The sequence below is a fragment of the Pelobates fuscus genome, chromosome 2 (genome assembly GCF_036172605.1).
Source record: "Pelobates fuscus isolate aPelFus1 chromosome 2, aPelFus1.pri, whole genome shotgun sequence".
Lineage (NCBI taxonomy): Eukaryota > Metazoa > Chordata > Amphibia > Anura > Pelobatidae > Pelobates > Pelobates fuscus.
In genome coordinates this window covers 263,056,721-263,082,008 of record NC_086318.1, presented here as the reverse complement: position 1 = coordinate 263,082,008, position 25,288 = coordinate 263,056,721, and the positions used below count along the sequence as shown (strand labels likewise).

At 42.1% G+C, this 25,288-nt stretch overlaps 1 protein-coding gene across 1 annotated transcript in view; it reads right to left on the bottom strand.

Moving 5' to 3' along the window:
- Positions 1–25,288, bottom strand: part of GPR137B (G protein-coupled receptor 137B) — a 100,266-nt gene that overhangs the window by 5,580 nt on the left and 69,398 nt on the right. Inside the window, exons 4-5 of the mRNA XM_063443368.1 lie at positions 2,240–2,393; positions 341–465 (exon numbers count right to left, since the gene is read on the bottom strand). Of these exons, the coding sequence (XP_063299438.1) occupies positions 341–465; positions 2,240–2,393 (279 nt within the window). The remainder of the gene's footprint in view (positions 1–340; positions 466–2,239; positions 2,394–25,288) is intronic.

Sequence of the window (25,288 nt, the reverse complement as noted above, 5' to 3'; positions counted from 1 at the left end):
TTTATAACTGTTGGACCACTTAATTGGTGTGCACCGGGCACTGATCACTTCCTTCATTGAGAGCTGGAATCTAGTTTTTGTTAGCTAACTTGAGCTAAACCTTGTCTGTATTAGCTTTGCACTGCTGGGCTTAGCTCAATGTAAAGAGCTACTCACTTTTATGGAGGAGGTGACTGGCGCCCAGTGGACATCAAGTAGGAAGTCAAAACATTGGCAAATAAGGAGCACCAGGTAACTCCTACTAATAACTACTACAGTGGTCTGGGGTGGTTATAGTGCATGGAGTGTTTCTTTCAAAGTAAAACCTTACATGTTTGCAATATTTTAGCAATTTACTCACCATGTCCTGTGCAGACTTGCGAACCCGAAAGTAATATACCACCAAACTTGTTGGGAAAAGCTCCCACACAAAGAGAATTATGCCAAAGACAATATAGCCAGTATCTCCAAGCTTGCATTTCAAATCTGCCTGTTTAATTAGAAATGTAATTAGTAAGTAAACACTAAATGAGAGTGGTCATTAGAAGACTATATAGCCATAACCTTTCAATATATGTCTGTGTACCATTATTTCTGAACGTGCTAGCACAGTGGTTCCAAAACCAGTCCAATTTGTGTCAGTATTTTCCATTGGAATAAAAAAAGGGAAATTCTGTTAGTCCACCCATTGTACAGCGCTGAGGAATTATAATAATACAAATATTGGCACATAAATCTTTCATAACCTGGATGAACGTCTGTTTTCTTGTGCTGCTTTCATTAAAAAAATAATAATAATTGGATTTCAATTGTGTCTGCTATCTTTTGCAATTTACCATAAAGGGCTTTTTTTTTCTTTTATTAGCACATGTTTAACAATACATGTTCTGACAAAGAAGCTGCCAGAAGCCGTAGATAGAAGATGTTGCTGATCACAACACTTCAGCATCTTCAGGTTATTCGCTCATTTACATTATTCCTAAGGAAGTTCTCTCTGTGCCTTTCTACATCATTTAAAAGGAACAGATAACAGGTCCCCTTTAAGATGTAGTCATTTACAATGAAAACTGTGGATATTACTATTAAAAAACCCCACAAAATTATACTCAAGTGATATTCACTTACTGCACAATAGGGGAATATATACAGAACAATCTTATTTGCACATCATTAATTAAACATAGTTGAATATAAAAACATAGGTATAGCAAACTGAAAGAGAATTGACAATTTAGGCCCAAATAACAGAAATGGCAAAAATACCCCAGTTCAGCTACTTTTACATCTTATTTTTGTATTATTTCACCTTTCACAATTTACATTTTTTAATCATAATAATCATAATAATAATTCTACTGAAGAAAGATGAGATTACTTTGATTTGCACTTTTTGTTACTATTAGTTTGCCACCAAGTTTTAAGATTTGAGAACATTCTCATGTCTATAAATGAGAGAATGTCATCCCATATTAAAAAAATATGATCAAGTTTTACTCAAAAAATCTGCATTAATTTTTCATTTCTGGAAAGGTACTTTAAACCCTTAAGGTAAGTGTTTTTTGTGTGTGATAGAAATCATCAATTAAATGCTTGCTTCAGTCAATAGACATCCCAATGTCTAGTATTTAAAAGAGAGGTTATCAGTCTGCTGTTGTGAAAAGGCCACTCCAGACCCTATGTGGCACTTTAGCTTGCAGGAAAGCTTCATGTGTGAAGAGTGTGTCCTCTTTTTTTCATTTTGCAAAAAGTGCATATTTCAATAGAGTGACACTTTTACAAATTTTACTGGTTACAACTCCTTGGCTTTCAATCAGACAACAGGTCATGTCACTTCCTGGTTTAGTTGGCTCAGTGGAGCTAAACTCAAGAGGCAACAATTACTCAGAGCACCGGCCTTGCAAAGACTTCTCATTGAGTTGCATTGAGAAGTGTATGATTGGACAGCTACAGAAAGTCTGGGTTGGGCTAGTAGGGGATGGATTGCAAAGGCAGCAAACAAGAAAACTGCATGTTTTGCAAGCTGTTTTTAGATTTACCCCAAATGAAAAAAAATCATAATTATATGCATGCAAGTTTTTATTTGGGGTATATCTATTGTACAGTTGTTTTTAAAATGTATTTTGTATTTGGGCAATGGTGTGTGCCTTTAATTATTAATACACAAAATTCATATCAATGGCACTCCCACCCAGTTTAAAACACAATTATTCGATATATACACACTCCTCTAGGAAGTATAATAGGTATAGGATAATTTTACTTGCCTGGTCAGATACATTATACCAGTCATAATCAAATGAACTGTACCGAGAGTCTTCTGACAATGACAAGACGACAAAGTTGTAGCAGGCTCTGGATGTATACAACAGTATTACTGTCACACCAATACAGGTAACCTGACACACAGATGATCCCTAGTAAAAGATAAATGCAAATTACAATAGGCAGTACAATCTAAACTATAAATGTAATAGAAACCTTTTAATTCACAGATACATTGAATTAACAATGCTTTACATTACTGTTCTTTTTTTTAAACTACATGTGCCAAAATTCATGGGAAAAGAGTAATGTGATAAATAAAGGTCTGAGGTGTCAATTTTTTTTAACATTATTATTGATCAGAGAGCTAATCACCATGTCTAATTTTAGCATCAGCTAGACAAAACCATATGCACCTTTTGTACAGTATCATTACTCAAGGGTGTCTTCAGTGTATCATGTATTTGTATATGTAGTGTATACATTTTTTTTGGCAGTTCATTCTCTTCAGTTTTACTAGTGCTAGTTAGGCACAACCTTATCTGCCTGGGTTTTGACTTTTTATTTATCTAGATATTTTAACTTGTATATGTAAGAATACAAACCCTGAATACCTCTCTTAGATACATTTTTATTTAAAGGCTCTATATTTTCCACATATCCTATACAAGCTTTCACCATGACTTCACAACAATAATATAAGTTCTTCCGGGTGGCAAAAGCAGAAGCGTTCTTCGATGGAATGTACCGCAGCTTGCTCCCTACACCATGCAAATAAACTATATATCATTTTGCATTATGCATGCAGGCTGGGGCTAGTATTGGTTTGCATGGCTGGAGTTTTGTTTTTAATAACAGAAGTGTACAGGACCTGCATTTTACTGGCGTCTAATGGAATTGTGCTGTTGTTCATGGAATGCTAGAAGTTAATAGTGTTACTAAAACAGTGGTGGGTATCCTTTAACAATCCAGCTGTTGTGGACTGTGCCCATCACACCCAGAGAACTTTAGGCTGTCCTCGTCATGCTCAGGCAGCCTGAATACTGTTCTGGATTTTGGCTCTCATGGTGCATAAGGATGGCTTATTAGTATATTACAAGTAATTCGAATGCAAGGAGTTGAAAATCTGAGTTGTACATCCATGTTCTAATTACATGGAACCTTTACACCAAAATAATACATACATTTATTACAGAGATCTAAAATAGATGGCTTGGTTAGGGGTTAAACCCTGGGTATATTTATCTGAAAAAGACACGTCAATGGTGCTGTAAGGAGTAATAAAGTGCTAAAGCGTGCTGTTTATATGTAGCTGTAAAACGTATTTAGCCCCCCAAATCGCACAGTGATTAATCGAGAATTAGCTGTGCACACAGCAAACAGCCATGGTAAATTGCACAGTTCTGCAGTTACCTGCATTCTGTTATTTAATGTATCACTGCTCTCCAAACTGCTCTACATATGTGCAGTGATCTGCACATAGTTCAATCCCACCAGGGGAAAAAAGCTCTGCAAGTAGAAATGTTCAGCATATCCTCAGTCCCCCATTGCAGGAGGCTCTTCAGGTCAGTGGAAGCCGCGCACATTCTGCCATCCGGAAGTATCTTGGCAGAAATATTTACAAACATTCTGAAACCTCATATAGATTTTGAATGATTTTATAGTGCCACCTACAGGTAATAAGCAATATATGTAAACGGCAAAACTTAATGAAAGAATAACAACTTACTAAATGTGTAAGCTTACTATATGGATAAGGCAATACACAATAACCCAGTGGTTCCCAAACTTTTTAGGTTCAAGGCGCCTTTAATATTTCAATATTTTTCCAAGGCACCCCAAGTCAAAAGGTTGACTAGGTTGTATATATATATACAGCGCTGCGGCATATACTGGGCCCCTAAACTTAGGAGTGGCACTGGTATATTATTTAAAGAAACAATCCAGGCACAATAACCACTACATTACGTTGTAGTGGTTATGGTGCCAGTAGTGCCCTCCCAGGGTAAGTAGTCAAACTGTTTAAGAACAGTTTGACAACTTACCTGGGGTCTGCCAGGATAGGGGCTGCAGTGTGTGTGTGTGTGTGTGTGTGTGCACAGGAGTGCATTGTGTTTGTGAAGGATGTAGTTTGTGTGTGTGTATGTGGGGCAGTTTGTGCATGAGGAGTACAGTGTGTGTGTGTGGGGCGGCAGGTTGTGTGAGGGGTACAGTGTGTGTTAATAAAAAATGGGAGGGCAATGTGTGTATGGGGTAGTTCTGTGTTTGGGGGATTGCGTGCTTGGGGGATAGTGTGTGTGTGGGGGAGCTATTGTGTGGTGTGGGGATAGGAGGGCAAATTAATAAATATAGACTTTATATTTTGTTACATTAAAAATAAATATGATATCCCCCTCCCCCCTGCTTACCTTTGCCTGGGTGGGGACATTTCCTGTAATCTCTGGTGGTCCGGTGGGGAAGCCCTGGTGGTCCCAGTGGTGAGAGTGAACTCTCAAGAGATTCGGAGCATTGCCGTGGTAACCGTGGCAACATTCTGAGCTTGCAAGAGAAGAACCCGGCGAAGCTGCAGGTTAGAGCTCCCCGGGTCCTCTCTCTCTCCCTCCCCTGCTGGCTGTCACCAAAGTGCTAGCGGAACGGAGAGGGAGATCTCTGATCTCCCCTCCGGTCCTGCAGAGCTGGCAGAGGAGAGCACAATTCCTGGTGCTATAACCTATTAATCCTTTCATAAGAATTTATTTAGTAAATTTAAAATGTAATTATAACATAATGGACATGGCCTTATGTAATAATAATATTAAGGGAGCCTTACAGGCAAATGACTACAAAACCAATGAGGTATCCACATACAACATAATACTGCCTTTTGTTTTCTTTTGCTTGGATAAAAAGATTCTACGGGTATTACATAATGCTGTTTCTTGTCTTGGAAACCCATAAAGTTCTGGTATCTCCAGAGTGTCCTCCTGGAGTTACAAAACCATAATGCATTACCACAAGACAATGCTATAATTGACTCCTCCTTTACCTCTTATTCTTTGCTAAATGGTACTTTGTGTGACGACTAAAACTTCAATTTGTGGCAATGCAGTCTGTGTATTCTGTTCTACAATCTACTGACTGTAACATTGTAAACCTCTGAATCCTAATTCTACTACAAATCTGTATGGTGGACATTGATGTAGACATTTTATTTTCTTAGTTCTACATGATATTTTAACTGTGAATGTCATACTACGGTTTGCTTTTACTGCAATAAAAAAACACATTTGTATTCAGTGATGTCTCACATGTAAAACAGTACCCCCTATGTACAGGTTTTATGGTGTTTTGGGAAGTTCCAGGGTTACGTTGCCTTTGAGACCATATGGTAGCCCAGGAATGAGAACTACGTAAAAAAAAAAAAAAAAAAAAAAAATGAAATAGATATGTGTGTAATTTCGTTCTAACTGTATTTTGATATTATTATATATATTGATATCAAAATACACAGAACGAAATAATATATATATATATATATATAATTCTACGTATATATTTATGTAATATTTTTCATAATTAGGTCATTTTATTAATTACAATTTGCGGGACCTGCCTGACAACCAAGGCCGAAAGTATAGGGAATTTAATTTGCTAGCACTATATTTAACCCTATAACTTTCCAAGACACCATAAAACCTGTACATGGGGGGTACTGTTTTACTCGGGAGACTTCGCTGATCACAAATATCACAAACGGCAAATTTCAATGTGAAAAAACTGAAACACAAGCCTTATATTTGACTCTGTAACGTTTGAAAACACCATAAAACCTGTGCATGAGGGGTACTGTTATACTTGGGAGACTTTGCTGAACACAAATATTTGTGTTTTCAAAACAGTAAAAGTATGACAGCAATAATATCGTCAGTGTAAGTGCCGTTTGTGTGTGAAAAATGTAAAAAACTTCACTTTCACTGACGTTCTATGCCGCCCGCCAGCGTTTAGAGCCAGCCCCTTAAAGACAGCATAGAACGCCCACTGTCCTTAATGGGTCAAAGGACCACTATAGTGCCAGGAAAACAAATGTAGTCCTTAGGTCCCCCTTCCCGCTGGGCTGAAGGGGTTAAAACACTTACCTTTCTCCAGCACTGGGCTCCCTCGGCGCTGGGGATCTCTCTTTCTCCTGCTGCCGTCAGCACCAAATGCGCATTTGCGGCAAGAGCCGCGCGCGCATTCAAACCGCCCATAGAAAAGCATTACTCAATACTTTCCTATGGACACCAGCGTCTTCTCACTGTGATTTTCACAGGGAGAATCGCAGAAGCGGCCTCTAGTGGCTGTCAGTGAGACAGCCACTAGAGGCTTGATTAACCCTCAGTGTAAACATAGAAGTTTCTCTGAAACTGCTATGTTTACAGCTGTAGGGTTAAAACCTGGGGGACCTGGCACCCAGACCACTTGAGCGGAAGTGGTCTGGGTGCCTATAGTGGTCCTTTAAGCGCAGCAGAATATGTTGGCACTTTATAAATGCCAGTAATAAAATATATATATAGAGAGAGAGAGACAGAGAAAGAGAATGAAGTCCCTCAACCCACGGTTTAGTCAGGGCCAGCGCGTCCATAAGGCGGCACAGGCCTTAGGGCGCACGGGCTCTGGGGGCGCAAGATTTCAGTGACCGGCAGGAGGGAAGCTCTCCCTCCTGCCGGGCCACCATCTCGGCCCCCGGTGCGGCGTGCGGCTGTGCTGTAATCAGACGCGGCGAGGGAGCTCTAACCTTTCTGCTCTGCTCCCTCGCGCGCTGCCTGTCTGCTGATACCGCGGGAGCCGGAATATGACGTCATATTCCGGCTCCTGCGGTATCAGCAGACAGCGCGCGAGGGAGCAGAGCAGAGAGGTTAGAGCTCCCTCGCCGCATCTGATCTCAGCACAGCCGCACGCCGCCCAGCAGCCCCACTGGACCCCAGGGAAGGATCCACACCAGCTCTCCAGGTAGGGAGGCTGGGTGGAAAATATTTATTTGTAAAATAATTAGTGAGTGTATGTGTGTGAGTGTATGTGTCTGTGTGTGTGTGAGTGTATGTGTCTGTGTGTGTGTGAGTGTATGTGTCTGTGTGTGTGTCTGTGTGTGTGTGTGTGTGTGAGTGTATGTGTCTGTGTGTGAGTGTGAGTGTATGTGTCTGTGTGTGAGTGTATGTTTCTGTGTGTGAGTGTATGTGTCTTGTGTGCGTCTGCGAGTGACGGCGTGTGCGTCTGCGAGTGACGGCGTGTGCGTCTGCGAGTGACGGCGTGTGCGTCTGCGAGTGACGGCGTGTGCGTCTGCGAGTGACGGCGTGTGCGTCTGCGAGTGACGGCGTGTGCGTCTGCGAGTGACGGCGTGTGCGTCTGCGAGTGACGGCATGTGCGTCTGCGAGTGACGGCGTGTGCGTCTGCGAGTGACAGCGTGTGCGTCTGCGAGTGACAGCTTGTGTGTGTGAGTGAGTGCGTCTGTGTGTGTGCATGTGAGTGTATGAGTGTGTTTGTCAGTGTATGATGAGTGTGTTTGTAAGTGTATGAGTGTGTGTCTGTCAAATCAGTGAGAGTATGTTTGTCATTGAGTCTGTGTGTGACTATCAGTGTGTCTGTCAATGAGTCTGTGTCTGTCAGTGACGTCTGTGTGTTTGTCATTGAGTGTGTGACTGTCAGTGTGTACAGAGCGGAGCGCGGTACAGGAGCTTCTGTTTCCTGTACCTGGCCAGACTGACAGGAGGTGCTCACAGAGAGAGCACTCCCTGTCAGTTCGGCCGGGTACAGAAAACTGAAGCTCCTGTACCGCGCTCCGCTACACTCTGTACACATTGACACACCAGGAAGGGGAGTGTGACCACTAAAGGGGTGTGTGGTGCACCAAGGGACAGGGAGGGAATGGGAGAGAAACACCAAGAGACAGGGAAAAGAGGGGGGAGGGGAGAAGAACACTAAGGGACAGGGAAGGGACCAGGGAGGGGCTGGTTAAGAGGCACATAGGTGAAGATGTTTTTTTGGGGGGGGGGGGGCAGAAAAATGCATCTTCGCCTATGTACCTAAAAATCCAAGCACCGGCCCTGGGTTTAGTGGATCTACATATAACATTATTCCTTATAAGGAAGAGACTCTTGCACTGCTCAGTGTTATGCCCATTAGCAATCCTTCTCATCATTAAGTATGAGTTGAAATATGTAAACTGTCATACCACATTTGCTATCAGTTCCTCTGAGACGAGAAAGAGTTCAGCCCAAACTGAGTGTGTGTCTTCTTGGAAAAAGTTAACACAGGCAACCCAGCAATTATCATCCTGGGCTACCTGACTGACAAGTCTGAGGGCAGTCCTAGATTTGCAGCATTTTTACAAAATAATTTATTACAAATGTTGAGGGAAATATTATGATTATATATATATATCTGATTAATATGTGCTTGATTAAGTCTGTGTGTATGGGAGGTCGGGAATTATCTTCAAATGGAGTTTCTGTTTAGATAGTTGGAAAGATACAGCACCGGAAAGGCACAGTTACATCCTTGGGAAAGTTGATCACATTTACATATCAACTAGTCTTTAAAGGAGTCTCCATCTAGGAAAAGACACCTTAGGTTAGAGGCAAGGGGATGGCTGGGAGAGTTCACACTTAAATAAAATAACAGGATAGACAACACTTTGGGCCTTGGTAAAGTAAATCACATTTACATATAAATTGAGCTGAGGAATACAAAATAGGAACCAATTCCTTTAAAAAGAGAAGATACTGACATCACATTAGACTAGGTTGGTAAGACACACATGCTGCACATAACATCTGACAGCACATACACAATACAGTAGATATTATTATATAGATGGAATGTGTGAGTGTTATGAATGTATTGTAACTCTGTAATACTATAACTGTGTAACATTCTTCTTCTGTAATATTTAATTGGGCAGATTCTAAGTAAAGATTTCTCTCTGGTAAAAACTATGGTGTTGGCTGTTTATTTGTAATTTCGGGTAGAATACCTTAGTAGTGCTAGTCATATATTTATCTGGACAAGGGGATAAAGATATATGTTAGTTATTGGAAGAGGTGACACAGGGATATTACATTCACTATTAATACACAACGCAGAGTGGATATTTCTCAAAAGGATACCAATTGGAAGTATTGGTGGTGAGAGAAGAATTATAAAACAACAAATCTCAGCAGACACAAATCACACGGAGAGTTTGTTTAGGGAGCTCTATGCACCACCATGTTTGAAATTATTCAAAGTTGTGACTCTGACTTCTTACATCAAAGAATGTCCTCTCGATACACAGAACTCTTGGAAATAATTACTCTGCAAAAGCATTCAAAATCCATATTGTTTCCATGGAAATAAATATTTTGAAGAGTATTTTTCTCTGCATATATATTTAGAGCTGTAAATAATTTCCTTGTTATGAGGAACTATTAGCTTCATATGATTCATGCCTCTATGTGCACCTCACTATCGTCTTGCCTAAGGATCTAATATAAACATTCCATTAGCTAAGACATGAACTCGTTATTGCATATCAATCAGGGACATAACTATCTTACTTTAAAAAGACCATATTAAGTTGCAAAACTTTGACTATTCATTTCAGAAATTGCCTTTGCAAATCACATGATATGCCATGCCAGGACTGTTGTAATATAATTGCATTTGAAAAGTCCTGGTTGTTTAGAAAGAACAAACACTATAACTCGTGGTGATCAAGTGTCTTACACTGTGTTTTTTTTATTACATACATTGTTACACAGCAATCTATGACAACAAAATTACTTAAATCCATCCAGTTCAACCTTTGAAACACATTTTGTATGCTTAAAAAAGAAGGCAAAAAACTATTTGAAGTGATGGTCACATATGCCACAAAAGTGAAATGCTTGACTCGATCATGGCAATCAGATTTCTCTTTGGATCGACAATCTGTTCACATACAGTGAGGGAAAAATTTATTTGATCCCCTGCTGATTTTGAACGTTTGCCCACTTTGTAACTATGTAACAGAATTTTTAAAAAAAAATCCAGGAAAAAAAGCATGTCACAAAAGTTATAAATTGATTTGCATGTCAATGAGTGAAATAAGTATTTGATCCCCTATCAATCAGCACTGTTTCTGGCTCCCAGGTGTCTTTTATACAGGCAACAAGCTGAGATTAGGAGAACTCTCTTAATGGGAATGCTCCTAATCTCAGCTCATTACCTATATAAAAAAACACCTGTCCACAGAAGCATTCAATCATATTCCAAACTCTCTATCATGGCCAAGACCAAAGAGCTGTCCAAGGATGTCAGGGACAAGATTGTAGACCTACACAAGGCTGAAATGGGCTACAAGACCATCGCCAAACAGCTTGGTGAGAAGGCGACAACAGTTGTTGCGATTATTCGCAAATGGAAGAAACACAAAATAACTGCCAGTCTCCCTCGGTTTGGTGCTGCATGCAAGATCTCACCTCGTGGAGCTTCAATGATCATGAGAACGGTGATAATTCAGCCCAGAACTACACAGAGGATCTTGTTAATGATCTCAAGGCAGCTGGAACCATAGTCACCAAAAAAGCAATTGGTAACACACTACAGCGTGAAGGACTGAAATCATGCAGCGCCCACAAGGTCCCCCTGCTCAAGAAAGCACCTGTACAGGCTGAAGTTTGCCAATAAACATCTAATTGATTCAGAGGAGAACTGGGTGAAAGTGTTGTGGTCAGATGAGACCAAAATCAAGCTCTTTGACCTCAACTCGCCGTGTTTGGAGGAGGAGGAGGAATGCTGCCTGCCCCAAGAACACCATCCATCATGTACCGTCAAATCTTGGGTGAGAACCTCCTTCCCTTAGCCAAGACATTGAAAATAAGTCGTGGATAGGTATTCCAGCATGACAATGACCCAAAACACACAGCCAAGGCAACAAAGGAGTGGCTCAAGAAGAAGCACATTAAGGTCCTTGAGTGGCTTTGCCAGTCTCCAAACCTTAATTCCATATAAAATCTGTGGAGGGAGCTGTGAGGTTCGAGTTGCCAAACATCAGCCTCGAAACCTTAAAGACTTGAATAGGATCTGCAAAGAGGAGTAGGACAAAATCCCTCCTGAGATGTGTGCAAACCTTGTGGCCAACTACAAGAAACGTCTGACCTCTGTGATTGCCAACAAGGGTTTTTCCACCAAGTCGAAGGGGTCAAATACTTATTTCACTCATTGAAATGCAAATCAATTTATAACTTTGACATGCGTTTTTCTGGATTTGTTTTTCTTTGTTATTCTGTCTCTCACTGTTAAAATACACTTACCATAAAAATTATAGACTGATGATTTCTTTTTCAGTGGGCAAACGTTTAAAATCAGCAGGGGATCAAATACTTATTTCCCTCACTGTACATATTAATTACATGCTTGAATATTCTTCTCCCCCTCCACCTACCCCTCCCCCCAAAAAAAATCAGGCAGGTTATTTTTTTTACCTCTTTGGGTAGAGAATTCCATTTATTTAAGGCTCTTACTGTAAAGAACCCTTTCCTTTGTTGTAAGTGAAAACACCTTTCTTCCAGTATCTGGGTGACCTCTTGTCTATTGTATATTCCTGTTAAACAAGTGGCTCCTAGCAGAAAACAAATGCAGTTTGTTTATCCTTCCTTCATAACCATTTTCCATCACCCTTATTAGTTTTGTAGCTTGCACTTTTGCTAGTTCTGCCATATTTTCTTTAAAGCTGGTGCTCAAAACTCCACCACATATTTAAAGGGACAGTATAGTCACCAGAACAACTACAGCTTAATGTAGTTATCCTGGTGTGTATAGTTTGTCGCTGCAGGCATTTTAATATAAACACTGCCTTTTTCTAATCCATTAGGAGATGCTGATTAGCGCAGCGTGGAGTGCAATAGCCTCCCAATGCTTTCCAATTGGCTGATATTGTCAAGTTTGATTGTCTCAGCCAAGAAGGCAGAGCAGGGAAATGGCCAGGGCAAGCCGCAAGGAGTCCCATGCGGCGCAGGAAAAAAGGTGAGTAAAATCACCTTTTACTCTAACAAGCTCTGAAGTAGGCCTTGGAATGCACATCAGGCACTTGTGTTCCACACTTTTATCAGATTACAGTGAAGGATGGCAGACGTGGCGAAGGTAAGTCTGATGCACAAGCTGGGAGGTTGTGGCGGTGGAATGCATGCACAGGTTGCAATGCGTTTTACCAGGAAATCAGGATGCGCAATGTGGTTTCTGAATTAAAGTGCCAAATTCAATATTTCCAGGGCAATATTTATTTATTCACACATTGCAACTACCTGTTTGCAGCTCTGCTTCAGTGTGCTCTGATCGGCCCTGCAGCACACCTAGAGGCCACACCTAGTAGATTTTTTTACTTTAAAAATGTTTCTTCTCTTTTTTTAGTATGTCTAATTCTGAGATTTCAGATAAGCCAGTAGAGAAAGGAAAATGCATGTCAAAATCAAAATATTGTAGCATTTGTTCCACAGACACATCTGAGAATGCTAAAAAAAACTTAGATATCTTCATTTTTATCATGGTTCTAGAGCAGTTTGCAACAAGCCATTTGGATATTAGATTGGCTGATAGTCAATCAGCCCAGCCGGCTCTGCATCCTGAGCCTGTATTTAAACCTCTGCCTTAAAGCAAGAAAGGTGATGGATTCCAGTTTATATTCCTTCTCTACTTGTTCATCCTCTGAAGACTCTGCAGTTTCCACAGGCAAATATTATTATTTTCCAGAGAGTCTGCATGGGCTTTTCAGGGAAGTTCTTCTTATCATATCAAAACAAATTAAGCTTAATGAAGCAGTTTTGCTGTACAGATCATGACCCTAAAGTCTCATTGCTCAATTTTCTGCCATTTAGGAGTTAAATCACTTTTGTTTTTGTTTATGCAGCCATAGCCACACCTCATCTGGCTGTGACTGACACAGGCTGCCTGAAAACAAAATGGTTTCATTTTCAATTAGACAAAAACTTACTTTTAAAGTTTTTATCTCCTGCTCTGTAAATTGAACTTAAATCATACACAGGAGGCCCCTACAGGTCCTAGCAAGTGGTTAACAGAGCAGGGTTAGACATTTTAAATAAAACAGAATTTTCAAGTGTAAATATTAGATGACTCCTTACAGGAAATGTTTAGGAAAGCTGTGGGCAGGTAGATGTGACTAGGACTGCATAAACAAAGTGATCTAACGCCTGAATGGTAGAGAATTTTGCAGTGAGACTGCAGGGTCATGATCTATATACCAAAACTGCTTCATTAAAGCGGCACTGTCATATCAAACTTACCTTTCTTTAATCGATTCCTCTTCTCTCCCTCGCTCAGAATCTGTTCTTCATTTCTTCCTGTCTGCTCTAGGTTTCTTTAACCCCTTAAGGACCAAACTTCTGGAATAAAAGGGAATCATGACATGTCACACATGTCCTGTGTCCTTAAGGGGTTAAAACATAAGACAAAGACCAGCGGAGGAGCAAAGTTTGCTTCTTTTCCAGTGGTCAGAGCAATTTTCCCCCAATTCTCACCTTTCCTCCGTGTTCCCGCGAAGCCTCCTTTCACTTTTGCCGAACGTCCTGTCATTTAGACAGAACGCCGGCGTAACTACCAAATTGCATCCTAACATAATAAGAACAGTTTCTCCATTAGTGTTAGGACGCAATTCGGGACTTTGTTCGGAACGGAATGGGGGCCCTAAATAACAATGGGGGGGACACCTATTTCCCCTCCCGGCCCCCACCCCCCTGAGCAGCAGTTGGGGGTCCTAAATAACAACAGCGGGGGACCTATTGTCCTCTCCCAGCCCCCACCCCTGAGTGGCGGGTGGGGGCCCTAAATGAGAATGTGGGGGGGACCTATTGTCCTCCCCCCCGGCCCCCTCCCGCCCTCATTTATATAAATGTGAATGAGGGGGGATCTATTGTCCTCCCCCCCCCCAGGCCCCCCCAGGCGACGGGTGGGGCACTAAATGAAAATGTTACCCCCCCCGAAGGTGACTATGGGTCCCCAAGCCCCTAGTCACCCCCCCACCCAAATTTTTTTTTAATAAACCCCTACCTACCCCCCTACTCGCCCTTAAAATACCAAAGGGGGCAACAAACTAAGTACCTGTAAAAAAAATTAAATAAAACTATATGATGGCTTCTTTTTTTTTTTAAATCTTCTTTTTTTTTAGCCCCAAAAAATGGCAAATAAAAATACATAATACCCATTGAACTTTAAAAAAAAAAAAAAAAATCGTAAGGGCAAAAAGAATCTGACGAAAAAGAAAAAACTTGCCGCTAAAAAAATAATCCATCTTCACCCATGGAGGGCACAGCGCAGACTGAGCTCGGCAGGGCGGGGAAAGGCTTATAAAGAAAACTAGAGCAGACAGGAAGAATTAAAGAACAGTTCCTGAGAGAGGGAGAAAAGAGGAATCGATTAAAGAAAGGTAAGTTCGGCATTACGGTGCAGCTTTAATGTAAATTTGGTTTGGTGACTATAGTGTCCTTTTAAACACAAAAACCTAAAATCATTTGCATTTCATCCTAAATTAAAGACATTTAATTTATTACAAAGCACTTTTACACTATTTTTGCTATTAAAGAAGAGGACAAGCAAACCGCAGAGGAGGATATCCTTGACGCCAGATCAGACACCAAAACCCTTGAGGAGACAGTGCACCAGCTACAAGAACATCACTCACACTTCTCCCTGCAACTCACAGCCCTAGAAGACAAACAGCGCCGACATCACATCAAAATACGCGGAACCCCTGATGAAGTTACAGCCGAGGAGCTCCCACACTATCTCCGCAGGTTACTAACCACCATATTACCCCACGCTACCGCCAAAACGATAATCATAGACGGGGTATATCGCATTAATAGCTCTGCCAAGCTGACACCTGGCGTGGTAAGGGACGTCATCCTCAGATGCCTAACCTTCCAAGACAAAACCCAAATAATGTCAGCCCTGAGAAACAAAACGCCTCTGACCTTTGAGGGCTCCTCCCTGTCTTTTTTTCAAAAGCACTCTACTCTGGCGCAAATCAATGGGAACTGTCACCTCACAATTGAGAAACGAAGACATCACATACCGCTGGAGAGCCCCGGGGTTCCTGATTGTACCCCACAACGGAACTAATCACACCATCACGTCTGTCGAAGGGGCACCAGCGCTCATGAAAGCACTGGGACTGGTAGGGCAGAATAGGGGACAGCAATCTAACACTGCCATCGAAAACTGGGACCCAGACCGCATCACCCCCTTTGTCCCAAGGAACGACAACTCGCAAGCTACTAACACCTGAACGCACCCGAGTCTGGAAATGGAGAACTGTCTGCGAGGAAGCTTACTATCCCTGTTGATATATTGTTTACATTTGTTTTCCCACTTATCTATCCTCTATTCTTTCATATCTACCATGTTTGTGTAGAACAATTGGAGACGACTAATACCGAACTGGCCCGTAGCCTGAAGCCCCCCCCTGCTACCCCCTAGATGGTATAACGGAGGTATAACCCCCATACGCAGGGCGATCTAACACCACTACTGCACACCTGATATACCCGATCTCAGGACACCAGACAATCTTTAGAATATACCCGGGGTGAACACCTACAAACCTCCGTGAGCTAAAATATGCTGACCCCACTCCAGTACACTAGATACAGACTCTTGAGCATATTAATACCTAAAGCTCAGGAACACCTGAGAGCTCCCACTCATACAACAACCCCCTATCCAGTCGCCCCTCTCAGACACATCCCGAAGGTTGAACCTTGATGCATTATGAGAAGAAAAAAAATATGGTTCCACATTACGGCAATGCTTTTGTAAAACCACTCTGTATACCTGCATCGTACGAATTTGCCATGTAGCAACCATGTCTTTGTTATGCACCACCAAAATAAAGAATAAAAAAAAAATAATAAAGAAGAGGACGGCGGGGGCAGAGTCTGACCCTGGAGCAGACCAGACTTGTGGCACACAAGCTCCTGCTTGGTACCTAAGAGTTTCCAGGTCCGTGGAATACAGATGCCGGCCCTCACTCAGGCCTGGAGCTGGAGAGAGGTCTTGCCTCAGCACTGCACTGCAATCCTACATGTGGACTCTCCAAGTTACATGCCACGCCAGAAGTTGAAGGGGATCGGCTAACTCAATCAATGGTTCCAGGAGTTCTAATATGCTCCCATGTGTTATCTTTTCTGCAGGGATTTCCTCTCTCTCTTGTCTCTACAGGGAGTGCAGAATTATTAGGCAAGTTGTATTTTTGAGGATTAATTTTATTATTGAACAACAACCATGTTCTCAATGAACCCAAAAAACTCATTAATATCAAAGCTGAATATTTTTGGAAGTAGGTTTTAGTTTGTTTTTAGTTTTAGCTATTTTAGGGGGATATCTGTGTGTGCAGGTGACTATTACTGTGCATAATTATTAGGCAACTTAACAAAAAACAAATATATACCCATTTCAATTATTTATTTTTACCAGTGAAACCAATATAACATCTCAAAATTCACAAATATACATTTCTGACATTCAAAAACAAAACAAAAACAAATCAGTGACCAATATAGCCACCTTTCTTTGCAAGGACACTCAAAAGCCTGCCATCCATGGATTCTGTCAGTGTTTTGATCTGTTCACCATCAACATTGCGTGCAAAAGCAACCACAGCCTCCCAGACACTGTTCAGAGAGGTGTACTGTTTTCCCTCCTTGTAAATCTCACATTTGATGATGGACCACAGGTTCTCAATGGGGTTCAGATCAGGTGAACAAGGAGGCCATGTCATTAGATTTTCTTCTTTTATACCCTTTTTTGCCAGCCACGCTGTGGAGTACTTGGACGCGTGTGATGGAGCATTGTCCTGCATGAAAATCATGTTTTTCTTGAAGGATGCAGACTTCTTCCTGTACCACTGCTTGAAGAAGGTGTCTTCCAGAAACTGGCAGTAGGACTGGGAGTTGAGCTTGACTCCATCCTCAACCCAAAAAGGCCCCACAAGCTCATCTTTGATGATACCAGCCCAAACCAGTACTCCACCTCCACCTTGCTGGCGTCTGAGTCGGACTAGAGCTCTCTGCCCTTTACCAATCCAGCCACGGGCCCATCCATCTGGCCCATCAAGACTCACTCTCATTTCATCAGTCCATAAAACCTTAGAAAAATCAGTCTTGAGATATTTCTTGGCCCAGTCTTGACATTTCAGCTTGTGTGTCTTGTTCAGTGGTGGTCGTCTTTCAGCCTTTCTTACCTTGGCCATGTCTCTGAGTATTGCACACCTTGTGCTTTTGGGCACTCCAGTGATGTTGCAGCTCTGAAATATGGCCAAACTGGTGGCAAGTGGCATCTTGGCAGCTGCACGCTTGACTTTTCTCAGTTCATGGGCAGTTATTTTGCGCCTTGGTTTCTCCACACGCTTCTTGCGACCCTGTTGACTATTTTGAATGAAACGCTTGATTGTTCGATGATCACGCTTCAGAAGCTTTGCAATTTTAAGAGTGCTGCATCCCTCTGCAAGATATCTCACTATTTTTGACTTTTCTGAGCCTGTCAAGTCCTTCTTTTGACCATTTTGCCAAAGGAAAGGAAGTTGCCTAATAATTATGCACACCTGATAATAGGGTGTTGATGTCATTAGACCACACCCCTTCTCATTACAGAGATGCACATCACCTAATATGCTTAATTGGTAGTAGGCTTTCGAGCCTATACAGCTTGGAGTAAGACAACATGCATAAAGAGGATGATGTGGTCAAAATACTAATTTGCCTAATAATTCTGCACTCCCTGTATAAGCTGTGAAATGTTGGGCCTGTCTCCAGTGGTTTAAACATTTACTTACTTACCTTGCATGGTATATGATAACAACTACGGTTATGTTATGTGTCACTCACCTCTGCCATGCTTTCTACTCACCACTATCATGATCAGCATGTTCTATAATATGCAGTGTGTATAGCTAATCTAGCTCTAAGATTCTTGCCTCAACCTGCCTATCGTAGCATAGTTACTACTATCTGTGATAGGCACATAGGTGTAGCAGAATGTGCCTTGGGACGGTACCCCTATGCCTGCTCTGGGCTGTCCGTGTCGGTTTTCCCCCTCCCTGTTGTCCCCTATGTTTGGGGCTTGCAGTCCCTGTCCCTCTTATTAAAAACCCATGCTTTTTCCCTCTTTCGTCTGGCCGTTCGTCAATTCTGTTCCCCTGAGTTGCTCCCGCAGTTCTGGTCGACAACCGAAGAAGCTAGCAAACAGCAGGCCACTCAGATGTGGAGTGTGCAGCTCATTAACACCAATAAACCCATTCACACCTCACAAACCGCAATTACATGAACATTCCAAGCGGTCGGCTGGGTGGTGAACAGAGACAGCGGTGCTTGGTCGTCCAGTGTATGGAACTAAAATCGGCCACACGACGGTTCGAACACCGCTGGGGCTTCCACCTTCTGTTCCATTCGTGGGAATTCATGCGAACAGAGCGGCGTTCAGGGGGAGCAACCTCCTGAACTAGATATTCATATGAACGGACACACGAACAGTTGTTATAATATTGTCTATGTATTTTGTAATCCTGAAAGAGACCGACCGCACAGCCTATTTTCATGGAACCTTTTTGGGCAGGCACCTTGTGTGCGATCGGTCTAAACTATACCCCGGTGGCGTTTCGGCTACATTTATGGGATCTGAGCGCTTTTCAGATATATTGGGCGCTCAGGTTACCTCAGGGTACCATTTGGATAAATATATATTTTGGGGTGTTTAAGATTATACATGTCCTGGACCTGAGAGGTAATGTAATTATATTGTGTACTTTGCATCAGTCTACACTCAGGTCCACTGGGGAATGCCCCTGGAATATGTATCTGGAAACCCCTTGCATGGGGATTCTCATAAAAGGCCAGCTGTGGCTCCATTAAAATCAGTTATACCCCCAGAGTGGAGTGTCGTCCAGTTGCTGGGGAGGTTGCTGATAGACAAGAATTAGGTCTCTACAGAGAAATATTCTGGCAGAATGGGACAGAGGATCCTCTTCGCTAGACCTATTGATGAAAATTTGGCAATCCACAAAAAAGAGTTTCTATTGATGGACGACTTCCCAGTTTCTGACAGAAGGTCTCTGATTCAGAATAAAAAAAAAACAACAACCTTATAGTCACCACGGACGATTAATCTTTCAGTTGGGGAGTGTATCTGGGGTAACAAGTAACAAAAGGACAATGGACACCTCAAGATTCACAGAAGTCAAATTACCGAGCACTTAAGGCAACCTGGTTGGCTCTCCTGAGTTTCAGGAAACACCGACAGGGACATCACGTCCATGTGAGATCAGACCATGTATCCACAGTTGAAAATCTGAACAGGTAAGAAGGAACTTGCTCTCTCTCCTCTTCTCATTGAGTACTTCCAGTCAGACTAGGTAGGGGATACAGAAGCTCCTGTACCACGGTACGCCTGCTCGGCCACACTACATGGAGTGACAGACAGGAGGAGAGGGCTCTGCAGTGCACCCCCCTTCGATCATATCAATGAAATCCTTCTTGACCTCATAATGGCAGTCATATATCTCCTTGGATCAAGAAACTATTGTCCCATTAATTCAAATTTATATCTCTGAATATTATGCTTTTGCAAGTTGTTATCCAATTGCTCTATAAAGGACCACTATAGGCACCCAGACCACTTCAGCATAATGAAGTGGTCTGGGTGCCAGGTCCATCTAGGATTAACCCTTTCTGCTGTAAACATAGCAGTTTCAGAGAAACTGGTAGGTTTACATTGACAGCCGCTAGAGGCGCTTCTCACTGTGATTTTCACAGTGAGAAGACGCCAGTGTCCATAGGAAAGCATTGAGAATGCTTTCCTATGAGACTGGCTGAATGCGCGCACAGCTCATGCCGCGCATGCACATTCAGTCGATGACGGGAAAGGAGGAGGAGAGTCCCCAGCGCCGAGGGAGCCCGGCACTGGAAAAAAGGTAAGGGATTAACCCCTTCCTCACCCTAGAGCCCGGCAGGAGGGGGGACCTGAGGGTGAGGGGGACCCAAGGACCCTATAGAGCCAGGAAAACAAGTATGTTTTCCTGGCACTATAGTGGTCTTTTAAACATATGTATTAAATCTGATAAAAACACATCTTCAGGCTGAGAATTCCACATCTTTAGTGTTCTACTGTTAAAAATTTTTTTACAAAAATAAATTTCCTTTGCCCTAGACTAGGCCACCTCTCCTCTTTTGAACAGGTGACCAAAATTGTAGTGTAGTCTTGTAGTGTCAATTGGGCCCATAGAAAACATTGAGCTAGTTGCTGTAAATGGACCGTGACATCAGGAACAGGTGTAAGTATGGGAGTTCCTGGAAGGGTATTTGGATTAAAACCATAATTCAACATAAAAGGAGATTCCTGGGCAATCATGTTGCTTTGAGTTATAGGCAAATTTAGCTATAGATAATAACTCATTCCAATCGGATTGTAGATGGGTACAGTAACCAACAGAGGTATGTTTCCAGGGCTTGGTTTGTTCTCTCGGTCTGTCCGTTGGTTTGGGGATGCAAGGCAGTGGAGAAGGCTTTCCAGAAGTGGGAAATTAATTGCGTTCCTCTGTCTGAGAGGATAGATTTGGGAATTCCATGAAGTTTAAAGATGTTGTAGAGAAAAGGGATGGCAGTTTGTTTTGCCATAGGGAGTCCTTTAGCTGGAACAAATGTGCCATTTTGATTAGATGATCTACAACAACCATAATGCTATTGTATCCTTGTGAAATCGTGAGGTGTATGATGAAGTCAACGGTAAGATGACTCCATGGTCTGGATTGGACAGGAAATGGTTGTAATAATCCAGCAGTTTTGGAGGTGTTGGTTTTACCAGGGGCACAAGTGATACAGGAGCTGACATAGTACTTGTCATCTTGTTGAAGAGAAGACCACCAGAATTGCCGTTTGATACTTTGTAATTTCTTTCTCTGTCCTCCATTACCGGCCAATGGGGTATCATGATAATGGTGGAGCCCTGTAAGATGTTTTTTTTTCAGGTACAAAAATCTTGTCATGAGACAAAGAGTAACCTTCAGGTGATGTGTGAAGATTATTGGAGATGGTAGTTTCCTTTATCTCTTGTGAGACATGAGGCCAACAAAGTGATGTCCCTGTAATATTGTTGTTTGTAGTTTGGTTTTATCTGTTTCAGAAGAATGCATCCTTGAGAGTGCATAAGCCTTTTGATTCTTTGATCCTGGTTGATAGGTGACATGGAAAGAAAAACAAGTAAAAAGCAGTGCCCATCTTGCTTGTCGAGGGTTAAGATGTTTCGTCGTTCGTAGATATTCGAGATTTTTATGATCAGTATACACAGTGATAGGGTATTTAGCTCCTTCTCGTAGGTGTCACCATTCTTCAAATGCTTTCTTGATGGTTTCTAACTCCTTGTCTCCAACATCATAATTGGATTCTGCATCCGTTAACTTATGGGAATAGAAGGCTACAGGATGTAATAAACCTGTTTTAACATCTCTTTGTGATAGTATTGCTCCTGTGGCTGAGCCGGATGCATCGACTTCAAGAAAGAAGCTTTTCTCAGGGTCTGGTTGGTGAAGGATGGGTGCCTTGCTAAATAATTGTTTCAGATTATCAAACCTCTTTTGAGCCAGGGGAGACTAACTCCATTTTACTTATTTCTTAGTAAGGTGTGTTAGGGGTTGAATTACTTTTAAAAAGTTACGGACAAATTTTCGCTTAAAGTTGGCGAATCCTATAAATTGTTGTATATGTTTCTTATTCTGGGGTGTGAGCCTTTTCAGGATAGCATTTACTTTTCTGGTATCCATTTCCACTTTACCTGGTTTAATGATAAAACCCAAAAATGCCACACAGTCTGTTTCGAAGATGCATTTTTCTATTTTTGCATACAGATTAAATTTCCTTAAACGTTTCATTACCTCAGCCATATGTAGACGATGGGTTTGGAGATCTGGGGAGAAGACCATTATGTCATTTAAGTAGATGAATACATATTGATCAAGGACGTCATGAAACACATCATTGAGGAAATGCTGGAATGAGGCAGGGGCATTACAGAGATATTAAAAATGATTGTACAGGGTACAAAATGCCATTTTCCATTCACCACCCTCTCGGACTCTGAGCAGGTTATAGGCACCTCTTAGATCAAATTCAGAATATATGCGAGCAGATTGGAGGCGTTCCATACGTTCAGGAAAAAGAGGTAGTGGATATTTGTTTTTTTATAGTGATATGAATTCTCTGTAATTCACACAAGGTCTTAAACTGCCATCTTTTTTCCCCACAAAGAATATACCAGCACCTGCAGGAGAAGAAGAAGGACGGATAAATTATTTTTTTTAAGTTTTCTCGTATGTATTCATTTAGGATATGGAGTTTTTTTTCTGATAAGGGTATATTCTTCCAAAAGGAATAGGTGCTCCTGGCAGAAAGTCGATTGGGCAATCATATATCCGACGGGGTGGTAATGTTTCTACTTCCTTTTTATCAAACACATCTTGACACTCCTTATAAACTTCAGGGGGAGTACCTTTTGCTTCTTTTTTATGTTGCTCTCCAATATACAATGAATAAAACCCTTTTTGGTAGTGTTTAAACAAGACTGAGAGCAATGGGGTGAAGAGAATGATACGGTACCAGTAGAACAGGAAATAGTAGGATTATGTTGCCATAGCCAAGTGATACCCAAAATAGCAGGGAACAATGGGGAAGGAACCAAATCAAAAGTCAAAGTCTCAGAATGTTTCCCTATTGACACTAAAATTGGTTTAGTTTGTTTGGTAAGTGCACCAGATTGCAAGAAGGACCCATCCACAAGTTGTATTTGTAGTGGAATGCTTTTATTGTGTACAGGAGTGAAAGGTGAATGTGCAAGGTCAATGTCCAAGAAACAGTCACTTGCCCCAGAGTCAATCAGAGCTTGACATGCGTAGCTGTTTTCATTCCACTGTAAGGAAAGGGAAACAGATAAGGGTGGAGTAGCGGTGACTAAAGCGGAAGTTATAGTAGTTGGGTTAATCCGCTTACCAATGGATTTTTCAGGGCAGGTTCTCACTGTGTGATGAGGACGCCCACAATATAGACACAGGTTTTCTCTCCTTCTTCTTTGTAGTTTGGCTGGGGGTAACTTTCCTTGTACAAGACCTACTTGCATAGGTTCTTCTATTGAGGGTGCGGAAACCATGGTTGAAGAAGTAGGGGAACAGCTTGAAGATATGTTTTTTGAAGCTGGAGAATAAGTTTCTGCCTTTTTTTGTCTTCGCTCTTTGAGACGTCGGTCTAGATGAAAAGCATGTTGAATATAAACTTCCAAAGTGTCTGATACACCAAAATGAGCAAAGTCGTCTTTTTTTAAACATTTAGACAAACCTAGGTGAAATTGATTAATTAGCCCGATCTTGTTCCAACGTGTGTCTGTGGCATATCGCTTGAATTCTGTTATGTAGTCCTCGACAGGTCTGTGACCTTCACGTAATGTTTTAATGGCAGTCTGAGCAGTATCCTGTCTATTAGGATCATCATACATAGCGGTCATAGCGGTAACAAAAGCATTCCATGTTTGAACGCTAGGGTCATTAATGTGCAGGAGGTCATGGGCCCATTCTTGGGGTGTACCTGACAGAAGGGTGATAATGGTGTGCACTTTGACAGCATCACAATAATAAGTCCTCGGTTTTAAATCAAATAACAGTTCACATGCCATGATGAAGGAACGATATTTAGATCTGTTACCAGAGAAGCCTTCTAGCAAAGACACTTGTGGTTCTAATGCCACAAAGTGATCGTATCAGGAGGGCTGCAGGCGGAGCTTGTGGAGATCCAGTAACAGGGGAAGAAGCACGTGTCTGTAATTTTTGTATGACTTGCGTTAGCGTTGATACTTGTCTAGTCAGGGCGTTTAGAGTTTTGGCTAACTCTGCGGGCTCCATGTTAGGCTCAGTTATTCTGTTGGGTCCTTAACAGGTGGGGCCCAGGAGGCAGTAGTGAGCCAAAAGCGAGGTACCAATTAGGGATAAGACAGTCTTGTAGTCAGGGTAAGCCAAGGTTGAAGGCAGGCAGCACAGGTTAAGGAACGGTATAACAGGCAGATAGGTTAAGGGCTGGCTGAAGACAGGATTCACATGTGTATATACCGAAGAGCACAGTATAACTGAGCACTGAGGTAGAGGTTAACTGGGTTTATATAGGGGAGAGGTATCCACCTCTCACATATCATTGGTTAAAGAGTGATTAGCCCTTTAAGCTGTTTAAGGTGTTCTGTCAATTTAAGAGGTCGGCTGTAGGGTGTGCGCGCCTAGAGTGTGTGGGGTTTACACGTGGGTTCTGCTGGAGCTTCCCATGGGTCGTGGCGTGGGAAGCTGCAAAACTGCGTCCACTTGTCACAGGGATGCCACCGTCTGTCCTTTGCGGTGGGACACGTCGGAGTCCTGGGCGCGCAGCGAGGAGGGACCGCTACAGGAGTGGACGGAGACACAGCAGGGAACCCCTGGGTAAGCGCGGTCGTGACATATACTCACTGTACAATTTTTTTATTATCTTTTACTTATATTATTTAGATCTGCATTTATCCCCCTTTTATTTTATTTTTCTCTCATTTTACATACTTGCCGTATCAGCCATTCCTAGTCCTCCTTTAAGCTATATCACTCGATGGACATCTCTGCTGCATTTTTAGGGAAGTCACGCTTCCTATTTTAAGGCCATGCTCTTTTGCATGAATTCAGCTGCCATTTTCTTGGAGCTGCGCCTTTTCAGTAACACGGCTCAGCTCCAACTCCAGCGGCTGTTGTTTGAAACCCTTATCTCCCTAGAGCTTCCCCTTGGCTGGTCACTCTGATTTTAGTATTTTACAAAAAGTTTTTAATAGTTCCCTTTTCTTAAGTACAGATTTGTCAAGATGATAGGTTGATCTCTGAGGGGCTAAGAACTGGGCACGCTCACACGTCTGCTCATCTCTCTGTCATCTCTCTAATGTACGGGGGGATTGTATGCCCTTACGTCTAAGTAGACCAATTCAGCTCAGTAAATGACACTCTCCCACATCAATTCACTCCCTT